The following is a 21387-nucleotide window of genomic DNA, read 5'->3' on the forward strand; positions in this document are numbered from 1 at the left end:
CACATTGCAAACAGAAAATGTTGATGCAAGGGAAGCAGAATTAATTGTGCATCCCTAATACATGCGGAAGCAAAAATAATACATTAGGCTGACTGACAGATTGTGTTTGTGTATGTCTGAGCATGCATGTGTGCGGTCTGGATAAATCAGACAGTCATAGTCATCACAGACTGTCGCTTTCTACTGCCAATCAGAGACATGAGGGTGTCAGAAAGATGGTCTTGTTTCATACAGATTCTTCACAATGCCTGTTCTACACTCCTGATCAAGCTTCAAAAATCCGCACACAAAAGAACCAGAACAAGATGAAATCCTGCTTCTTTCATCAGAGCTTGGATCTCTCTTATTCCCTCTGTTTAGCATTGTCAGACTGTTCTGCTCTCTCTTTCCTATCAGGTAACACACTGTGATGTTACATTAATCATTTTACCCACTGTATAATTGCATTATCTTCAGTCGCCATCCATGCGAGTTAAACCCCACTAAAAGTCTGAGGATGTCTCTATAAGAGGCGAGCAAACTAATGCAGATCCATCAAAGGTGAATAGGCACATATAAATCCGTCAATTCAAATATAGCCAACTCTCTTTCTCATTTCGTTTTTCATTTCCATGTAAATTGAGCTGGATTACGGCGAGATGGCACCTAATAGGACAAGCATGCAATCATGAAATGAAAAATAGCGAATGAGAAGACACACATACAATGTAAACTATAAAATATCTCAAGATATATCCTCTGAAAACAAGTCTCAAGTTACAATGCATCAAGTAAATGCATCTTTTAGGTATTTTACTGAAAATATTGATTTATAACAAACACTTCTGGCACTTCTGTGTCTTGTTTTGTCTAGTCCTTTGCTCTAAAGCCATACCCTGTTTCTTCATTTCTTTCTCACACTCTTTAGAAGAGCACGTTCCTCATGCTGTGTCTGGTTTCTGTAGTGTAGAGCAGCAGGGACCTGCGGACTCTCTGTTTGTCAGATTGACTTATATGAACACAAAGCTCTAGGGAGAGTATAACAGATCTTCCTCAACAGAGCTCCTGATCCCAAGCTGAACACACCCACACACACACACACACACACACACACACACACACACACACACACACACACACACACACACACACACACACACACACACACACACACACACACACACACACACACACACACACACACATGTTGGGTTTACATGTTTTATGGGGACATTCCATAGGCGTAATGGTTTTCATACTGTACAAACCGTATTCTCTATCGCCCTACACCTACCCTACACCTAAACCTAGCCCTCACAGGAGATTGTGCATACTTTTACTTTATCAAAAAAACTCACTGTGCATGATTTATAAGCCTGTTTCCTCATGGGGACCTGAGAAATGTCCCCACAAGGTCAAAATCTACTGGTATTCCTATCCTTGTGGGGACATTTGGTCCCCACAACGTGATGAATACCAGGTACACACACACACACACACACACACAGAACACTTAGTAACAGAGAAGTATCAAAAGTACACCAAAATGAAAACTTGGTGAAAACTTTTGGAATTTTAAGATTAGGGTAAATTTAACTTATTTTGTCTTCTGGGAAACATGTAAGTTTCTTCTATAGCTTCTGAAGGGCAGTACAAAATGAAAAAAAAAAAAAAAGATATTTGGGCAAAATAAGTAAAATATACACATTTACATTCTGTTCAAAAGTTTACACCCCTGGCTCTTAATGCATTGTGTTTCCTTCTGGAGCATCAGTGAGTGTTTGAATCTTCTGTAATAGTTGCATATGAGTCCCTCAGTTGTCCTCAGTGTGAAAAGATGGATCTCAAAATCATAAAGTCATTGTTGGAAAGGGTTCAAATACACAAAAATGCTAAAAAAAACCCAAATAATTTGTGGGACCTGAATGATTTTTCTGAAGAACAGCGGGCAGTTTAACTGTTCAAGACAAACAAGGGACTCATGAACAACTATCACAAAAAAAAAAAAAAAAAAAAACTGCTGTGGATCATTCAGGTAACAACACAGTATTAAGAATCAAGCGTATGTAAACTTTTGAACAGGGTCATTTTTATAAATTCAGCTATTATTTTCTCTTGTGGACTACATGTAAACATCTTTTATGTGAAATATCTTATTCAGGTCAGTACTAAATAAAAAATTAACATGCATTCTATATGATCTCTTATATTTTGGTAAAATAATGAACATTTTGCAGATTCTGCAAGGTGTATGTAAACTTTTGACCTCAGCTGTATGACAGTATTTCTGTACCAAATACAATCCTTGAGGGTTTGCATAAGTTTTGAGACATTTGAGACATTGGCCCTGTATGATGTCGTAAAGGGTGGTGAACCATTTGGTAGCATCACTGAACCATTGGAACTACCACATTATTTCTCATAAGCGATATGACCTTGTTTCAGAATGACCAGTACAGTAACACTTGCTTATGTTTAGCGACCCTGCATAATACATGAGAAATGCAGTGTGAAAGTACCCTTCTCTTTTTCATTGTCTCTCATCCACTCATTGCTTTATCCTCCCCTGAGAGCCTAAAGGTAATGGAGCAGGGCAGCATGGTTAATTCAGGATGTGGAAAACATGTATTGAGTTGAGGCAATGAATTCAGGGCGCATGTAATGGCCATGTGGGCGGAACACATACATCCAGACATTTATTCACTTTTCAACAAGCACGCAAATATGCAAAATATATTCTGCAACCATGGACTGATGCTTGTTTAACACACTGCAACTGGCTGCTCTAATGAAATTAATTAATCAGGTGAAGTGAACAGGTATATGTTGGATAAATAAGGTTCAGGTCAACCTCGTAGAGTATTACGCACACAAGTCACAAAGGGCATTATGGCTCTCTCTTTAGACGGCACTTCCCACATCCAGCAGCAGTGCTGTTAAAAAGACTCTACCAATCAATAGCAGAGATGAAGGGGGGCTGAGATTAATGGGCCGGCGGTGGCAGGCCAAACAAGCTCTAATTTGTTACACTCATCCATAATCACACTGTCTGAAACTGCTACCAGATTTTTGCTCAGTAAATCAAGGAACAGATCTGTAGTTTATGCAAATTTTAGAAGACTTCAGAGGTCCTAAAAAGATGGGAAGGATAAATTATGTGGGCTAGGATTGTGTTAACTAAAACTAAAATGATTAAAAAACATCAATCAATCAATCAAAAAACAGATCATAGTCATATTGCACGGCTACGAGTGTGATATTGCGTTTATGCAACAGTTCGACAGCACAAGTTAACACATAAGAAACAACAACAGAGTTTATTTAAAAACTAGGGAAGCATGATATTATCGGACCCATATATCTGAATCGGCTGGTAATAACTTTAAATGTAAATAACGGCATCAGCCTGATATGAAAAATATGTCTTCCCGATAAGAGGAATAATTCACATGTGCTCAGGGTGTGCAGTTTGGCTCATTCCTGAAGCAAACCATCTACAAATGTTAAATCTTTAAATAAAATGTTTTGCATTTGCAATCCAATATCGTGCATCCCTATTAAAATCCCTGTTTTGTGCAAACTACTACCTTCCGTCACAGATTCAAATGTCAGTTTGACAGTTTAACAGCTGAGCCTAAACCTCCGTTACTAATTTGAAAACATCACTTTAGAACTTGGAACATTTAGTTGCTTAATTGAAAGCTTATTGTATTACTGTATTAAAAGCTGTAGAGTACAGTATTATGAGATATTATGTATTATGTATTAGACTGAGTGAGTGTGATTACCTGCATCTGATACAGCATTCATTCTTCAGCTCAGTCTCATATTCACAATAAAACATTATTTGAATGTCTGCTGAGGAACGTGCTATCCTTTCATCTGTTAAGGGTGATTTCAGAGTAAAATAACTTCCTTGTTTACAACCCTGATTCAGTCTCTTTCAATATAAGTCTTTATTGCTGACTCATAAAAACAGCCATCTAATGGCAGAACAATGAAACTAATCATGATCAGAATCACACACCTGCGCAATACTAAATACCATTATTAAATACTACCTATTATTTATATAAATATCATTTATTGAATAATAATATCATAAAAGTTGCTTTTCAGGCAATTCAGTCGAAAGTACAAAGGCAGCGCTCTGGTATACAGAATTAAATTTACATAAAATATGACGTGATAGGATTTTGCCCTCAGCCAAAACTATTTGCTCTGGAACAAATAATAGATTAATGAGACCACAGACTTCCTTTTAGATTAACCCTAAACAAATTATGTCTCATGTTTAACCACTATAGACACATCAGAGCCAGCAGGCTCGGCAGGTTCATGAGTGCTAAATGGCTGCTGACGCCTTGGAGCTCACATCTCAGAAAACATCGAAGCATATTTGAAGTCTAAAAAAGTACATTCTCACGTAATAAACTCTTAAAACTGTGCCACAAAAACAGTAGCATTTATAAAATTATAGTGGATTTGGGCTTCCACCATGACACTCGCTGTGAGAAATACCTCAAGCGGAATGATACAAATTGTAAAATGGTCAGTGTTGGGGGTTACAAGCATTACAAGTAACACAAGTTACATAATAATATATTTTTTTCCAAGTAACTAGTAAAGTAATGCATTACTTTTTAATTGACAAGAAAATATCTAAGTTACTTTTTCAAATAAGAAACTCTAGTTACGTTTTTCCCCCATTTTATGATTAAAAACTCTCCTGTCCCCATGTTGAGAGAAATTGTAAGTAAGATGTTACTTTAGTTCTAGAATAAATGTAAAAATGCATTAATTCATCTCACTCACTAAAAAAACAGATACAGTATTCCTCAAAATGAATAAAAATAGAAATTCAACGCAAACCTGCAAAAATTAAATATGTTAAATAATACAAATATCTGTCAGGTTTTAGTCTGTTTCTGTTCTGTTTTCCCAGTGTTTTTCCCCCTCTGTTTCCAGTACTTTTGGTTTGTCCCTTTTGCTCCCCCTTTTGGTTTAGTGTTTTTGGTTCCATCCATGCCCATATTTGTATTTCCCCCTCTTCATCTTGTTAGCTTGTTTGTGACCACGCCTTGTTTTTCAGTGTATTTAAGAGTCTGTGTTTGCACACCTCGTTTGTCGGTCAATGATTATGTTACTTCCATTGGTTTTGTTACATGTGCTCATTTCCTGCTCCCGGTTTTGTTTATTTGTTCATTTTGCAGTGTTTTATTTAATAAACTGCCATTATTCAGTTACTCCGGTTCTCCTCGTCCATCTTCACTCCTCAACCAGCCAGACTGTGACAGTATCCTTAATGTATTTAATCCCATTTTATTAACCAATGTCTTTGCTACCGACCTTCGACCCAATTCATCCATACTAATAAGCAAAAATTACTCAAGATAATCTAGCATTTGTTTTCCTTTTTTTATTGCTGAAGAGCTGATATTTTTTCTTCTGCGGTCTACTGTACAGACATGAATTTACTTTTCTCTAAGCCTGAGGCTTTTGGTGTAAAAAGGCTTTTACATTTGCCAAAAATAGAACTTTTTATATTAAAAACAAGCAAGCCCTTCCCAGATTTAAAAAGTAACGCAAAAGTAATGTAACACATTACTTTCCAAAAAAACTAAGTAATTAGTTTATTTTTTTAGGGAGTAACTCAACATTGTAATGCATTACTTTTAAAAGTAACTTTCCCCAACACTGGAAACAGTTGGAGTTCTGATATCACTAGAATATAGCATAGCACTCCTCTCAGCCAATCGAGGACCAGAAAGAACTGTTGTATAAATATATAAATATACATTCACACACACACACACACACACACACACACACACACACACACACATATATATATATACAGAAAATTTACTTAAAGATATGTTCTCTGAAATCAAGTTTTAAATATCTCAAGTGATTTTGCTTCTCAAGAAATGGTAATATTTGATAATACCTAAATAAGAATAATTTCTTAGAATGTCTACATATTTTACTGGACAAAAATATTGATTAAGAAAAAGATTTTTGGAAGTAATGATAGTACTATAAATACTATATGATGTAATACACAGTAATATAAATGCCCCATTCTTTTGCAATATATCAAATAGAAGCTGAAGTAAACATTATATCTAGATTAACATGTAAAATGTTTATTTTGTCCATATCAGCACTTTCTGATGTTTTGATGGTATAGAGGACAGGGAAAAATTCTCACCAGGCCTGGGCCTTTCTCCGGGTCATACTTTTTCTAAGCCATTTGGAGTGAGGGGTCAGGTGGTAGATGAGCTGTCTGCAGATTTTATCAGAAGACTTCACCGTGTCTGAGTCCTGAAAGAACCACATGAATAGAAAGACACAATATAAAATGAAAAAGAGACCTTTGATTAAATTTGACAAGACAAATGTAGAACCTGCGGCACAACGTTCTCATTTTCTGCGAGTAAACCAAATAACATACTATAAGAAGCAGATCAGGACAGTTTCTTATTGCAGTGATTTTTTTCTGAAGTTTGATGTGCTTTTTAGCTCTAAATTTAGATTTTGACAAAAAGTACATCAGAAAAATAATCTTCTCAGAGACTGAAAGCAGTAATCTCCTCTGATATATAATCCAGATTGGCTTTGTGTCCTTTTTCTGCCTTGTGGATTTACAAAGATGGTCATCTAAAGCTCTGAATCATTAAACAGACTAATTCCTCAGATACAGATCAGTGAAAGACGAGACTGAACAAAAAAACTCATGATGATTAATTCAAATCATCTTTAAACGAATGAGCTTTTCTGGGTGGGTCGATCCATCTCTGTCTGTTCTGCCTTGTACAAAAATTCTCGATAAAGTGTGTAAGACCGCTGTCAGAGGGCATGGCATTGGATGAGGGACATATTTATGCCTTTAAATTAAATTACAAAACTCATCGATTTTAATTTCAGTGAAAGTCAGTTTTTATTGACATCCATACAATGTCATCTGGACACTTGCTAAAGTTTGTCTGCTTTTAAAGGGCTGTTTGGTTGCTGTAGCTAACTTTACCCATGATCACATTGGATCTGGGGCGTAGTCACTAGACAACGCTATTTGTCAACCCCAGATTGAAGTGTACTAACTGGATTATTGTGGATTGCTGTGGATTTGGATGTCACAATCCAACCTGACTCTCTAAACCAAAATATCACTGCTGTGTTGCCTTCTATTAATAACTTGCACCCTGCTTTGATGGAAATCTTTGGACCTCCCACTGGCACAAGCGAGGTGACGGTTTCACATTTAGAGATGCAAAACTGTCGGTACACTGCAGACTGTAGGAGGTGGAATAAATCATGTCATCAAATATTTATGCTGGAACAGGTGTGATGTTAAACCAATGCCATTTCAAACCCATGTGAATCCAATGCCCTTAAATTTCTGCTTTGTAACGTGAATTGCAAAAAGCTGAGGGGCAAATTCAATCCAGTTGCACTTTAGTCTCTAGTATTTAGACTATGTGCACTCTTACAAATAAATGTTCCAAACATTTTTGGTTCCTCAAAGAACCTTTCAGTGAATAGCTCTTAAAAGAGCCATTTTGAAGACATTTAAAAAATCTAAAGAACCTTTTGTGCATTGGAATGGTTCCATGGATGTTCAAGGTTCTTCATAGAACCACTGATGCCAATAAAGAACCTTTATTTTTAAGAGTGTGTTTTAAAAATGCTGCGCATTCAAATGAAGCCTTTCCCATTGTTTTCAGCTCAAACAAGGTTTGTTTTTATGCAGATAAGGCTTGTTATAGAATGTGCCGTATTCACAAAAGTGTGTCTGGCTACAAGTAGCATTTTATTTTCACCTTTGGAATTTTACATAAAAAGTTCGTGAATTTTTAGTGATCATATTTTATATTGGGGATCGTATGATGGATAAGTGTGTTATAATTGTGGATAAATCTGGATTTGTGGTGTAGGCGAGCACAGTTTATGCCAGATTGTGGTGGTATATTTTATTGAAAACAGTGTCCAGCACATAAAACTAACAAAAAATGCTTTGGTAAACAATATTTATATTATTATATATTTATTCAAGTCACAATTATGTCTATTATAACATTAAACATCAAAATTATGAGATACTAAGTCGTAATTTTGAGATTAAAAAAAATTTAATTATGAGATAAATCATAATTATGGCATACCAGTTTGAATAATGTGAGAAAAACAACTCTTTTTGCCATAATTATGGTAAACTCAACTTTTTTTTATCTCAGTTATGACTTTTTAATGTAATAATTTTACTCTGTGATAATTTTTCTTATTATTAACTTAGATTCTTATCATTTTTACTTTTATCTCATAATTTTGTCGCTGTATCTCATAATTTTTTTTCTATAATTAGCACTTTTTATGTCATAATTACATCATAATTCAAACTTTTTTCTAGTGCTTTCTAGTGATTAACAAAGGTTTTTGGACAGTATGATTTTTTTTAAGTATCTTCTGCTCACCAAGCCTGCATTTATTTGACCCAAAGTACAGCAAAAAAACAATACTTGTACAATTTAAAATAACTGTTTTCTAATTGAACATATATGTAAAATGTAATTTATTCCTGTGATTTGAAAGCTGAATTTTCAGCATCATTACTCCAGTCACATGATCCTTCAAAAATCATTCAAATATTCTGATTTTCTGTTCAAAAAAATATTCATTTTTATTATTATGTTGGAAACAGCTGAGTAGAATTTTTTCAGGTTTCTTTGATGAATAAAATGTTGAGAAGAACAGCATTTACTGAAATAGAAATATTTTGTAACATTATACATGTCTTTATTATCACTTTTGATCAATTTAAAGCATCCTTGCTAAATAAAAGTATTAATTTCTATAATTTCTCCACCCCCCCAATTTTGCTGTATTTTGGATCAAATAAAGGCTTGATGAGCATAAGAGACTTATTTCAAAACAATGAAAAGCTTACTGTTCAAAAACTTTTGACTGGTAGTGTATAAATAAATATACACAGTACACAAACATCTATTACGTAAACACAAACGTTTATTTTGGATGTGATTAATAGTGATTAATCGATTTGACAGCACTACTTTTCTCATAATTAAAACTTAATCCTATAATGACTTTTTATGTCATAATTTTAAAGTCATACTGTGACTTCTATCATAATTGTAACGTGATGTCATATAATTGTGACTTTTTATATCATCATTTCTACTTCTTATGTCATAATAATTACATGTATCTAATTATTTCAACATCTTATGTCATAATTATGTTAATTGTAATGTATGTTTTTTCACAGTATTGCATCTTGTGCAGCAGCATCATGCAACTGTGTCTGAATCGTTACCTAATTTGCATAATTATTTTATTTAATTTCTTTTAGTGAACTGGGTATCAGTGGGCACAATTCCCACCTGAATGTCTGCCACACTCAAAGCCTTTTTTGGCAGTCATCTCTCTGATATAATCAAATTCAGCCACTGTCACTTGCAAAGCAGATCAGGCTGAAGCGTGCAGTCTCCTAGTGACAGTTTGCTCACAGTCCTATATAGTCTATACTGGCTGTCACACTGAGCTGAATCTTTAGATCCGACTGTACATCTCTGTTACGAACCACCTCCTTGTGACTCTGACAGATGCACAGCAAGATCTCCATCTAATTTAATGTATCTGCTCCTATACCCAGCAGCAGCCTCAGGGTTCAGCAACGACATTAATCATTATGAGAAGGAGAAAAATCTCCATGCTGTTATAGACAATCTTTAATGGGCAAGATTATGAAAATGATAAGCAAGCAGACTTTAGTTTTCATCCGAAAGTTAGTTTCTATTGTGGCCCACAGCTGGTATGGCTTACAAATCAAGACTTCAGCAGGAAAAGGAAACCGGTCTCAATGGAATGGCCTGTGGTGCTGATTCAAAGATCCTGGATAGCTGTTGGGCTGACTTAAGGCGCACCAATGCTTTGCTGATCTTCAATCATACTGTACTTTCAGCGTATCAGTGAATTAAGACACAGTGCCTCAGATAACACTCTGAATATGTTTTAAGAATTTATTCATTTAAGCATTGTGACGCAAGTTGTTAAAATAACAAATTATGTCATTAAAAATCAACAACAGTTTATCAAGACTTGGGAGATTCAACTTCTGTGATGCATAGTTTGAAATGAATACATGACGAAACACAAATTAGACAAATTAGAGATGCAAATTAATTTCTATGCAAATACATTTCATTTACTTTAACAAGCAATCAACAAAGTGAAGAAATTACATGCTGTAGTGAAGCTGAATGACTCACCTTCTTTGGGCACTGCATGTCTCTAGCCAGACTAAGCAGGAGCTCATGAGATATGGGGTCCACCAGGTTTAGAAAGGATGCGTTCTTATAGAGGATATCATTGAGTGACGTACCCTCTAATCCCAGGTCCTGAAAAAGAAAAAGATAGAAAGGAAGCACATATTATCTGTCACTCACTCAAGCTGTCTTTTCTGGCAATTTCTTGATGTACTGTACGCCTCTGAATGTTTATTTTTGTCCTTTTTCATATTGGTACTGTCAGGGATTCACGCTGAAATCTATATCCATATAGTTAGGTAACACACAGTGATTAAGCAAAGAAAACAAGGGGCCACATTAACTAATAATTTCACACAATTTATGTATGTTAGTTCTCACACAACATTTCCATTAGATGACTTTATTGTCAAAGCACAACAAGTTTTTGTATGGTTGGGAGTATGTACGTTTGTATGGAAGTCTGACACTGAATAAAAAAAATAAAATGGTAATTGTGACTTTTTATCTCACAATTCTGACTTTTTCTCTTAGAATTGCATGATAAAAACTCACAATTCAGAATTTTTTTCTCAGAATTGTAAGATATAAACTCACAATTGCGAGTTATAAAGTCACATTGTAAGACATAAACTCACAATTCTGAAAAAAAAAAACTGAAAAAAACTTTACAAACTTTAAGAGTTTAAAGTTTATATATCACAATTTTTACTTTATAGCTCTCAATTGTGAGTTTATATCACGCAATTCTGAGAAACAAAGTCAGATTTGCAAATTATCTTGCAATTGTGACTTTTTTTTCTCACAATTGTGAGTTATAAAGTCAGGTTGTAAGACATAAACACGCATAAGACATAAGACAAAAAATTCTGAAAAGTAAAGTTGAAATTCTGAAAAATCAAGTCACAAATCAGAGAGAAAAAAAGTCACAACCATGAGATATAAACTTACAATTCTGAGAAAAAAAACGTTATAACTTTAAAGTTTATATATCGCAATTTTTACTTTATAACTCTCAATTGCGAGTTTATATCACACAATTCTGACTTTTTTTCTCAGCATTGTGAGATATAAACTCCAGCTGCAAGTTATAAAGTCACAACTGTGAGATATAAACTCACAATACTGAGAAAAAATTAGTTTATGATGTAATTTTTACTTTTTAACTCAATTATGAGAAAAAAGTCAGATTTGCGAATTTATCTTACAATTCTGACTCCATAATTTACAAATGCGAGTTTGTATCTTGCGATTGATTTTTTTTCTCACAATTGCAAGTTTATATCTTGTAATTCTGACTTTTTTTCTCAGAATTGTAAAATATAAACTCTAGTTGCAAGTTATAAAGTCAGAATTGTGAGAAAAAATGAGTTTATCTTCTAATTTTTACTTTATAACTCGCAGCTGCTAGTTTATATCATGTAATCCTGAGAAAAAAGTCAGATTTGCGAATTTATCTTGCAATTCTGACTTCATACCTTTCAATTGTGAGTTTGCATTCTGAATTGCGAGATAAAAACGTGCAATTTTGACTTTTTTTCTCGCAAATTCGAGTTTGTATCTTGCTTTTTTCTCACAATTGTGAGTTTATATCTCATTATTCGGACTTTTTTTATTCATAATTGTCATAATCTCATAATTGTGAAATATAAAGTGCAAGTTATAAAGTCAGAGTTGTAAGAGGGCTGGTCCGAATACCATTTTTTGAGCTTCGAAGCTTCGGTAGTAATCAACATCGAATATTCGAAGCTTCGGTGGGAGGGGCTGAACACATTCTTCTCTAATAAAGGCAGGAATCTCTGTATGCCTTTCTGTTTGCATTTTTATTATGTCCAGAACAGTACATCCAAACGATTTTTGCTGTGGACCCAAGGGAGTGCAGTGTTGCATGTTGGTGTAATATGGACACACCACACGTTCAGAATTAATAAATTGTAATAGAACATTGCTAGTTGGATGCGGCGCGCCTCACGCAGGCAGAGCTTATATGCTTCATGAACGGACACCGCGCTAGTGATACAAAACACACAGGTCTGTTAAGTGCAATACTTTTAATAAGGTAGCCTAACATTTTTTAACAAACAAATCACTCCCAAATCAGAAATTAGCACAGTAATTATGGCACCGTAAAGGGTAGGCTGTTTAAAAAAGAAGAACGAAAAAAATGGCGCGGTGTTTATATATAAATAAATTATTCATATCTAAATGATTTATTAATAAATATATATACATTATACATAACGTTTGTGTATATAAGCCTATATAAAATACATAGCCTAAGTATATTATTTTGAAACCCAAAATAAATGAGGCCCAAACATTTTTAACAAACGTGCGTGTTTATTTGAGCACTTCAGTCAGTGAACAATCAGCCTACAAAACGCTAAAATAAATCAAATAAATAATACATTTAAATATGAATCTAGCCTAAATAAGAATGTTAAATCGGCTATTAAACAAACATTCGTTGCAAACATTACTAAAACTTCGCCCGGACCTTCTCCGACAGCTCATCAGAATTACTGGCCCGAGTCTGACTGGAACCGGTCTGTTTTCTCTTTCTCTTCCCCATTGCACAGCTGTTGTTTTTAATAGCAAAGTGATTACATTTATTTTCGTTTACTTAGGTTATAAAGTTAATTTAGAAATATATTTGGAACACTTTTTATTTGTTAAATTTAAGTTTTTGTTTTTTAAAGTAACGACCAAGTCATCACGATTTCAATTAAAACCCATAGATATAAGCACGCTTTGCAGAACATGAAGCGCCAGCCAGCACTATGTGAAACTTCATTTTTGCTCATAAAGGTAAGACTAATATATCATCCGAAACTATAAAAAAATAATTTAAATAATTTAAATCGAAAACAAAACTCTTCCTTTAGCTATAGGCCTAATGCATATGCATTTAGGTATTAAAGGCGAGTCCAATGAGCAAATGGCATCAGGATCGTCCACTTCATCTTTTTGTCAAATACTAGTTTATTAATAAATAATTCAAATATCTCCTTACTTTTTCCCAACACATTCATGGTAATTATTTTTGCTGGAGCTTTGCAGCCAGCTTACTGCGTGCATTTAAATGCAGAGGCGCGGTTGTCATTAGGACAGTCACAGCCCTAGTTTTGCTTCAACCATTCAAGTGGGTCCGACTGTACTTTATGGTGTCTCTTAAATATTACTCAATTTCTCTCTCTCTCTCTCTCTCTCTTTTTTTGCTGTTTCTGTGTTAGTGGCGCAGCAGTCTGATCTTCTTCATTCATTTAAGTGTGAATGAGAACCGTTTCGCGGGGGATGCAAGGTGTATGAAAAAAAAAAAAAAAAAACGAATATTCGAATCTCAAAATTTAAAATCGAATGCCAACCCACCGAACGAATATTCGAATATTCTGGTCCAGCCCTATGTAAGACATAAACGCATTTCTTTTGCTTGCAATTTTTACTTTATAACTCGCAATTGCAAGTTTATATAATGCAATTCCAAATTGCAAGATAAAACTATTTTTACTTTATAACTCACAATTGCAAGCTTATATCTCACAATTCTGAGAAAAAAAGTCTGAATTGCAAGATGTAAACTCACAATTGCAAGAAAAAGTCAGAATTGTAATGTAAAAAGTTGCAATGACCTTTTTTTTAAATTCAGTGGTGGAAACTGGCTTTCATAGTTTTGCATGTTCATTGGGTTCCTCTTTAAAATTTGTTGGACTGATGTTTGTGCGTGGTCTGTAACAAAAACATTTGGATTTAAATAAAGGATTTAAATGAAATTAATGTATTTACAGAAACTAAGATAAAAACATATCGAAGAATAGCAGAGTTTAAGTAAATATTTTTTTATTTCAGTCCATCGAAGCATTTGACCCAATTCACTAAAATAAATCAGACTTTGCAATTAAATATTTACTTAAATAAAATTGTTAATACAAAAAAATCTCTAGTTTCTTTATGATAGAAACCAATGCTCAAATTTTGTATTTTTTAAACAAGATTTGTGATTTTACTGACTTGAGAGAACACAGTCCATGTCACCTAAGCTAAGACCACCATCATGGCTTAAATAGGCCTGAATATTTCAGTTCTTTCTCTTCTGCAGATACTAATTTTATCCCTTAAAAATAATCTTTAATAATCAAAATTATGTAAATGTTTAAATGTTTCCCATGAAAATAATTTATGTCTTAAAATGGCTTGAATAAAACTACACCCTAACCTCATTAAGTATACAGAGCTCTATGAATATGCAAAATAGTCCCACTTCCACTCAATCACACCAGCTCTGACCTACTTTCACTCAGGTAACTTAAGTAGTAAATGCTACACAATAGCAAGTGGCAATCTTGGTTATCAGACAGTGAATCCGTGAGTGAATTCATGGAAATTCTAAATGGATTATAGCCTAGAAAGCGTACAAAGAAAGTGTGACCTTATAATCACAGCCATCACTCATCTTTTTCTTTGTGATCTCACAAAGTTCTGTTATAATCAATGAAGCTATACACTGCACAATGAATCTCTCATTTACATTGTGTCTGCAGCTTGTTTGTTATAATAAGAGGATTTGTGAGTGTGCTGAACTTGGCACTAAACAAAACTCTGCTGTTTTGAGTGATGAGGAGATTCTGATTTACTAAAACACCTCTGATTGGCCATTGCGTTCATGAAATCAACAGATAGGTCTGTGATTGGCTACAATGCTCAATGTTGCAAAAACAGGCAATAAATAGAAAAGCCCCGCCCCACAGATTGAAGGGATTGGTTATATGTTTGTGATGCAGGAAACAGGGGTAGTTTCAAACTGCATTTTTGAGACTGATTTTGGACACCAGATTTTAAAAACTTGATTTTCACCACAGGGGGGGTCTTTAAAATCTTTGATTACTTATTCTGCATCTAAATTTGGTTTTGACAGCTGTTCCAAAAAAGTCAACTGGCCCTTTGGGAAAGTCCCAGTGTTGAGGAAAAACCGAGAACATAACTTTCATGTATTATGCAACTTTGATTTACATAGACGAGAATAACTTTAGAATGGCAAGATTGGGGTGTTTCACTGAGACAGAGTGAGAGCCGCAGACTTTCAATAACACAGAGGGGATTATGAAACTGCCTCCATTGGGATATTAATATTCAAAGACCAGATGCTTTTATCTATGGTGACTTGCATATTCTGATTGGAACAGGTCTTTGCACTCAGTGCGGTTGGAGTGTGCATGCTTAAATGTGTTTAGCTGCAGAGAAGGAGACACCCACACCTACCCACCTCTCTGTCCACTCTTCTCCATCTATCCAGCACCAAACACCTTCTCTTTTTTCCCATTACCGTGTGCTGAATCTCAATCCCACAGAACAAAAAGAGCACAGGGGTCACTTCAACTGCTGGAAAGACCTGCTTAGACCAGCATGAATTTCCAGAATGAATATTGGATAGTGCTGGTTTGAAGGTTGAGCTTGTATTGTTTCTTTCAACCCAGACTCATTGGAAAGAAACGTGCCCGTGGCAACATTTCTGCAAAATGATATTACTTTCAAAGTGAAAGGCTCTAAAAGCATGTTCAGTTTTATCTGAAAGAGAATACCTGATCTCATGATGAAAATGTACCGGTGGTACCAATAAGTACATATCACTGCAGTTTCCAACAGAAATTAACAATAGTGGCAGTAAAACAGCGAGCACTTGTAATCGTTTTCCTATGATTACAGCTCCATGTGTTTCATTTTCTGGACGTAACCAGCTTGCTTGGTAGCTCAGCTGGCCTGGAAGTGGACTTAGGATGTGGAATTCTTGGGTACAAATCATGTTAAAGACATGACTCATGGTGAAAGAGCTAAAAGATGAGAGATCAAAAAACAGGCTAAAACGGAATACTTGCGATTGCGATTTTACATTCGCTTTTGTTCATACTATCGGGTAGGCTTAGGTGTACTTCAGATGGTATGTTATTTTACAACGTCACAGGGCATTATAGTTATAATGCCACTCAATGGACATTTCAAGTCAGAACTGCGGTGACACAAAACCAATGTCATATAAAACTTACATATCTACAGTCAAGCCCGAAATTATTCATGCTCCTGGCAAACTCTGACTTAAAGTTACTTTTATTCAACCAGCAAGTCTTTTTTGACCGGAAATGACACAGGCTTCTCCCAAAAGATAATAAGAGGATGTACAAGAGGCATCATTGTGGAAAAAAATATATCTCAGCTTTTATTTACATTTGAACAAAAAGTGGCATGTGCAAAAGTCTATGGGAAAATCCAAAGTTCTATACCATTCCAAATAGTCCAAGGTGTTCTAAAGCATCCTAATTAGCCTGATTCATTGGGAACAGCTATTTTAATCAACTCAACAGGTGAAAAACAAAAGCTCTCTGCTGTTGGTTTGTGGATAGTCATGGCTAAGACAAAGGAGCTCACTGAGGACCTGCGGCTGTGCATTGTGGCTGCTCACAAGTCAGGAAAGGGCTATAAGACCATATCTAAATGTTTTTAAGTTCCAGTGGCTACAGTGCAAAGTATTATTAAAAAATACAAGATGTTTCACACTGTGAAACATCTCAGAGGACCTGGTCGGAAGCCAAAAGTGACACCTGTGCTGACCAGGAGGATAGTGAGACAGGTAAAAATCCAAGTATCACCACCAAGGCCATCCTGATAAATCTGGGCTCTGCTGGTGGTAACATCTCAAGGCAGACAGTCCAACGGACACTGCACACCGCTGGGTTCCACAGACGCAGACCAAGGAGGACACCACTTCTCCAAATAAGGCGCACAAGAGCCCGCTTGGCCTTTGCAAATGCTCATCTGGACAAAGAAGAAGACTTTTGGTCTTCTGTTTTATGGTCAGATGAAACAAAAATTGAATTGTTTGGTCACAATAATGTAGCCTTCATTTGGCGTAAAAAAGGAGAAGCCTTCAACCCTAAGAACACCATCCCCACTGTCAAACATGGTGCTGGGAACCTAATGTTTTGGGGGTGTTTTTCAGCCGGTGTACCAGGAAACCTAATCACAGTAAACAGCACCATGAAAAAGGAGCAATACATCAAAAATCTCAACAACAACATCAGGCAGTCTGCATGCAGAGAAACTTGGCCTTGGGCATCAGTGGACATTTCAGCACGACAACGACCCAAAACACACAGTAAAAGTGGTGAAGAAATGGTTAGCAGACAAAAACATTAACGTTTTGCAGTGGCCCAGCCAGAGTCCTGACTTAAATCTAATTGAGAATCTGTGGAGGGAGCTAAAGATCAGGGTGATGACAAGGAGACCCTCCAACCTGAAAGAGTCGGAGCTCATCGCTAAAGATGAACGGCCAAAAATACCAGTGGAGACATGCAAAAAGCTGGTCAGCAATTACAGGAAAATGATTTGCCAGAATTTGCCAGGGGTATGAATCATTTCGGGCTTGACTGTATGTTCATCTGTTTCGAGGACAAAATACGAACACTCTTTTAGCACCACTCAGTGGAAAATGTACATTGCACAACATATTACGCGCCTTGCGAAAAAGTTCCCACAGGTATGTTTTCGTCATGAGATCAGGTTGGAAACAGATAACCGGAATCTAGTTACATTTTACGATGTTGGTTGTTGTAAATTTCATGCCAGTCTGCTGAACTGAATGTGCATTTTAAAATCCCAAACTAAACCAGTCGTGTTTCCACTGTCACTTCCGGGGCTTGATCGTGCCTCGTCTGGGCTACGTGCCTCGGGGGCCAACGGCCAGGGTTTTTTGGCCCGCCAAAAATCTTTGGCCAAAGTGAGCCAGCTTGGGCTTGAGGGGTGGTTATGAACAAAAGCGGAGTTTCTCTGTGTCTGGAGAGCGTCAGCGTTGTATATTATTTTATATTGCTATAACACCAGCATTTAAAATTGTTAAAATAATTTTGGCTCAAAACTCACTTAGAAAGCAGCGAGTTTTTGAAAAAACTTATGTTTGAGATCCGACGTGGATTGTGATCACCATACAAGGCAGAAATATGTATAAGCGATGCAAAAGACTCACACTAACCATTACAATAGTAAACATGGTAAATACGACCGCATAAAGAAATCAGACAAATCGCTATTACAATTGTGCATTTATTTAGTTACTTATTTAAGTCAGTAAGTTTCATCTCTTTCTACCTGACTGTCTCATGTTCATATTTAGCTCTACGTATATCATAAAATATATCATAATGACAATAATAGCTTTTGTTCGGGAGCTCCCAGTCCCATGCACATTATTTCTACATGTGATGTACAGGCTTCTGTGACTACAAATAAACAGAAACAGATGTGACTGAATAGGTGTGTCCTCTTTCTTTTGTAAAATACCAGTAAATACCACTTTATTTCCGTGTGACTCATTTTCAGTCCTGACAAATAATTAATTATGATCAATGTTTGATGAGTGATCACTTATTATTGTAAAACTGGTAGAACATTGATGCTTTTTGAATTAGAATCTTTAAGTAAACTAAAAATGCAAACAAACGGCCGCTTTTATCATGTTCGTTTTGTAAACTCGCTAGTTCTAGTGATTTATTTCTGATTCGTTTCCAAATAACTTCTGTGAGGGGTTGCGTCCGAGGCTATTAGCCATTTAAAGTACTGGCTCGCACTGGCCCAAAATGTGTAAAAGCGGCAATTGATAGTGTAAAAGAGATCACCCAAAAATGAAAATTACTCCATTATTTATTTGCTCTCAAGCCAAGCCTTTCAAGCCATATTAAATAATGCCCTGGCTCTTTCAAGCTTTATAATGGCAGTGAATCTCTGTTGAGATCCAATAAAGTGCATCCATCTATCACAAAAAGTACTTCACATGTCTCCGGGGAGTTTATAAAGGCCCTCTGAATTGAATTGATGATTTTGTGGAAGAAAACATCCAAAATTTTAATGTTGAATGCTGAACGCAGAAACACACCAGAGAGCGCAAAACAAAACATGGTAACAAATTCAAAACACAAAACAAAAATACCTGTGGTAATTTTAATTTTTTGGGTGAACTATCTCTTTAACAGAAGCAATTGTGAATAAAATACGCACTTGCTGAAGCAATCATGCCATTTTAGCTTTAAAAGTTGTTGGTGTTTTCCATTTTCCTAATGAGTCTACATTGGTTTCTTTCTTGCTAATTAGCAGCTATGCATTATCTGCAAAAATAAATAAAGTCTAGTGTTTATAGGGTTAAACTGCCTGTCCGAGAAATGTAAATGTCAATAGTGTTCTATGAGATCCAGACAGCAAGTGAGCAGAATATGAAAAAAGCACGTGTACAAGATGTGTGGGGCCAGTTATGCGCACATGCACGTCCCAGAGGGTGGGCAAGATGGATGTATTTTTGTTTGTGAGGATGTCTAATGATGCCTGGCTCCTATATTGTCTCTTTACTCTAACAAACCATTTTATCTTAGAATGAACAACACACGCTAAGCCAAACGAAGAAATGATAGCGAAAGTCAACTCTAATTGTTCTGTGAGGCCTGGGAGATGGTAAGTAGGACATGATGATGAAAAACCTTTTAGGATTTAAAAAAAAATCCTGTTACTGTGACTTCCAAGAATCCTAATAATATCATCTCTATGACAAGCCTTTTGAAAAAGAGACTTGAGTAAAACACCAAGAACTGGATGACAGCTGCTTCAAGTTATATCATGCGAGATCTGGGGCTGTCAGCTTGTTTTTTAGATGCAGTCCGGCTAGCTGGTATCTCTAGATCCTTTATGCCAAAAGAATTTTTCATCATTGTGAGATCACTACAGCAGTCCTGTCACCAACTCACATCTTTGTAAGCAGCAGAGGAAGACCAGGCAAAACGCCTGCCAGAGTAAGACGTTATCTGTTCGATTTCTACTTGACCATCGCATTCAGTGCATTTACTAGGTCAACTATTTTGAGATTTGAATATCAACTTTTGAGGGATTTATTATATCTGAACAGGTTTGAGGTTATGTGTTTCAAAAAATGTTCAAAAACATTAATGGAATCTAATATTCCAAATATTTTTGTTTACTATATATTATACTCAAATAGAAGCTATTATAGTTTACTTAATAGTTTACTTACTAAAGAATACTTGATTTTAATTTATTAAATGTTTTTATACAATAAATGTATTTCTGTGAAAAGTCAGATAACAGATGGTTTCCTACAGGGGGTTTCTTGCCTGGTAGGAGGTCCTTATACCCCAGTTTTGTGCTGTAAAAAGACTTGTGTTGTGCCTTGCAAAAGTATTCATTCCCCTTCATTTTTTTTCCACGTTTTGTTATGTTGCTGCCTTATGTTAAACTGTTTTAAATTACTTTTCCCCACATCAGTCTACACTCCTTACACTATAATGCCAAAACAAAAACAGGTTTTTAACATCTTTGCAAATTTATTAAAAATAAAAAACTTAAATGATTCCATTGCATTAGTATTCATACCCTTATTTGGAACAGTTGAAATTTCGCTGAGGAGCATTCATATCGCTTGTAGATGTTACTACACTTCGAGTGAGGTTAACCTGTGGCAAATTCAGTTGAACGGGTATGATTTGAAAAGGCTCAGACGTCTTAATAAAAGGTCTAACAGCTGCAAAATGCATATCACATCAAAAAACAAACCCTGAGGTCAAAAAACTGCCTGTAGGGCTCAGAGACAGAATTATATCAAGCCATACATCTGAGGAAGAGTTCGGAAAAAATTCTGCTGCATTGAGGGTTCACAGAAGTAGGTAGTCTCCATTAGCTTCAATAGAAGAAGTTTAAAGCAACCAGGACTCTTTTTAGAGTCCTGAAAACTGAGCTATCGGTGGCTTTGGTTAGACTAGTGACCAAGAACCTGTTGATAACTCTAGTAGAGCTCCATGATCATATATGCAGATAGGAGAAACTTACAGAAGAACAAACATCACTGCAAAAACCGATCTGGGCTTTATGGTGGTGTGGAAAGTCTTAATCCTCTTGTCAGTGCTGAAGACACATGAAAATTTGCAAAAAAAAAAGCACCTAAAGGACCCTCAGACTGCAAGAAACAATATTTTCTGGTCTGATGAACCTCAATTCCAAGCATCATGTTTGAAGGAAACCAGACACTGCTCATCACCTGTAGAGTACCATCCTAAAAGTAAAGTGTGGTGGTAGCAGT

The 21387-nt window shown here is 35.7% G+C and overlaps 1 protein-coding gene across 1 annotated transcript in view; it reads right to left on the reverse strand.

Moving 5' to 3' along the window:
- lrrc75ba (leucine rich repeat containing 75Ba) overlaps positions 1-21387 on the reverse strand; it is a 48197-nt gene that overhangs the window by 19050 nt on the left and 7760 nt on the right. Inside the window, exons 2-3 of the mRNA XM_073819347.1 lie at positions 10269-10397; positions 6194-6306 (exon numbers count right to left, since the gene is read on the reverse strand). Coding sequence (XP_073675448.1) covers positions 6194-6306; positions 10269-10397 — 242 coding nt within the window. The remainder of the gene's footprint in view (positions 1-6193; positions 6307-10268; positions 10398-21387) is intronic.

This window comes from Garra rufa, chromosome 15 (genome assembly GCF_049309525.1).
Source record: "Garra rufa chromosome 15, GarRuf1.0, whole genome shotgun sequence".
In the NCBI taxonomy this organism is placed as follows: domain Eukaryota; kingdom Metazoa; phylum Chordata; class Actinopteri; order Cypriniformes; family Cyprinidae; genus Garra; species Garra rufa.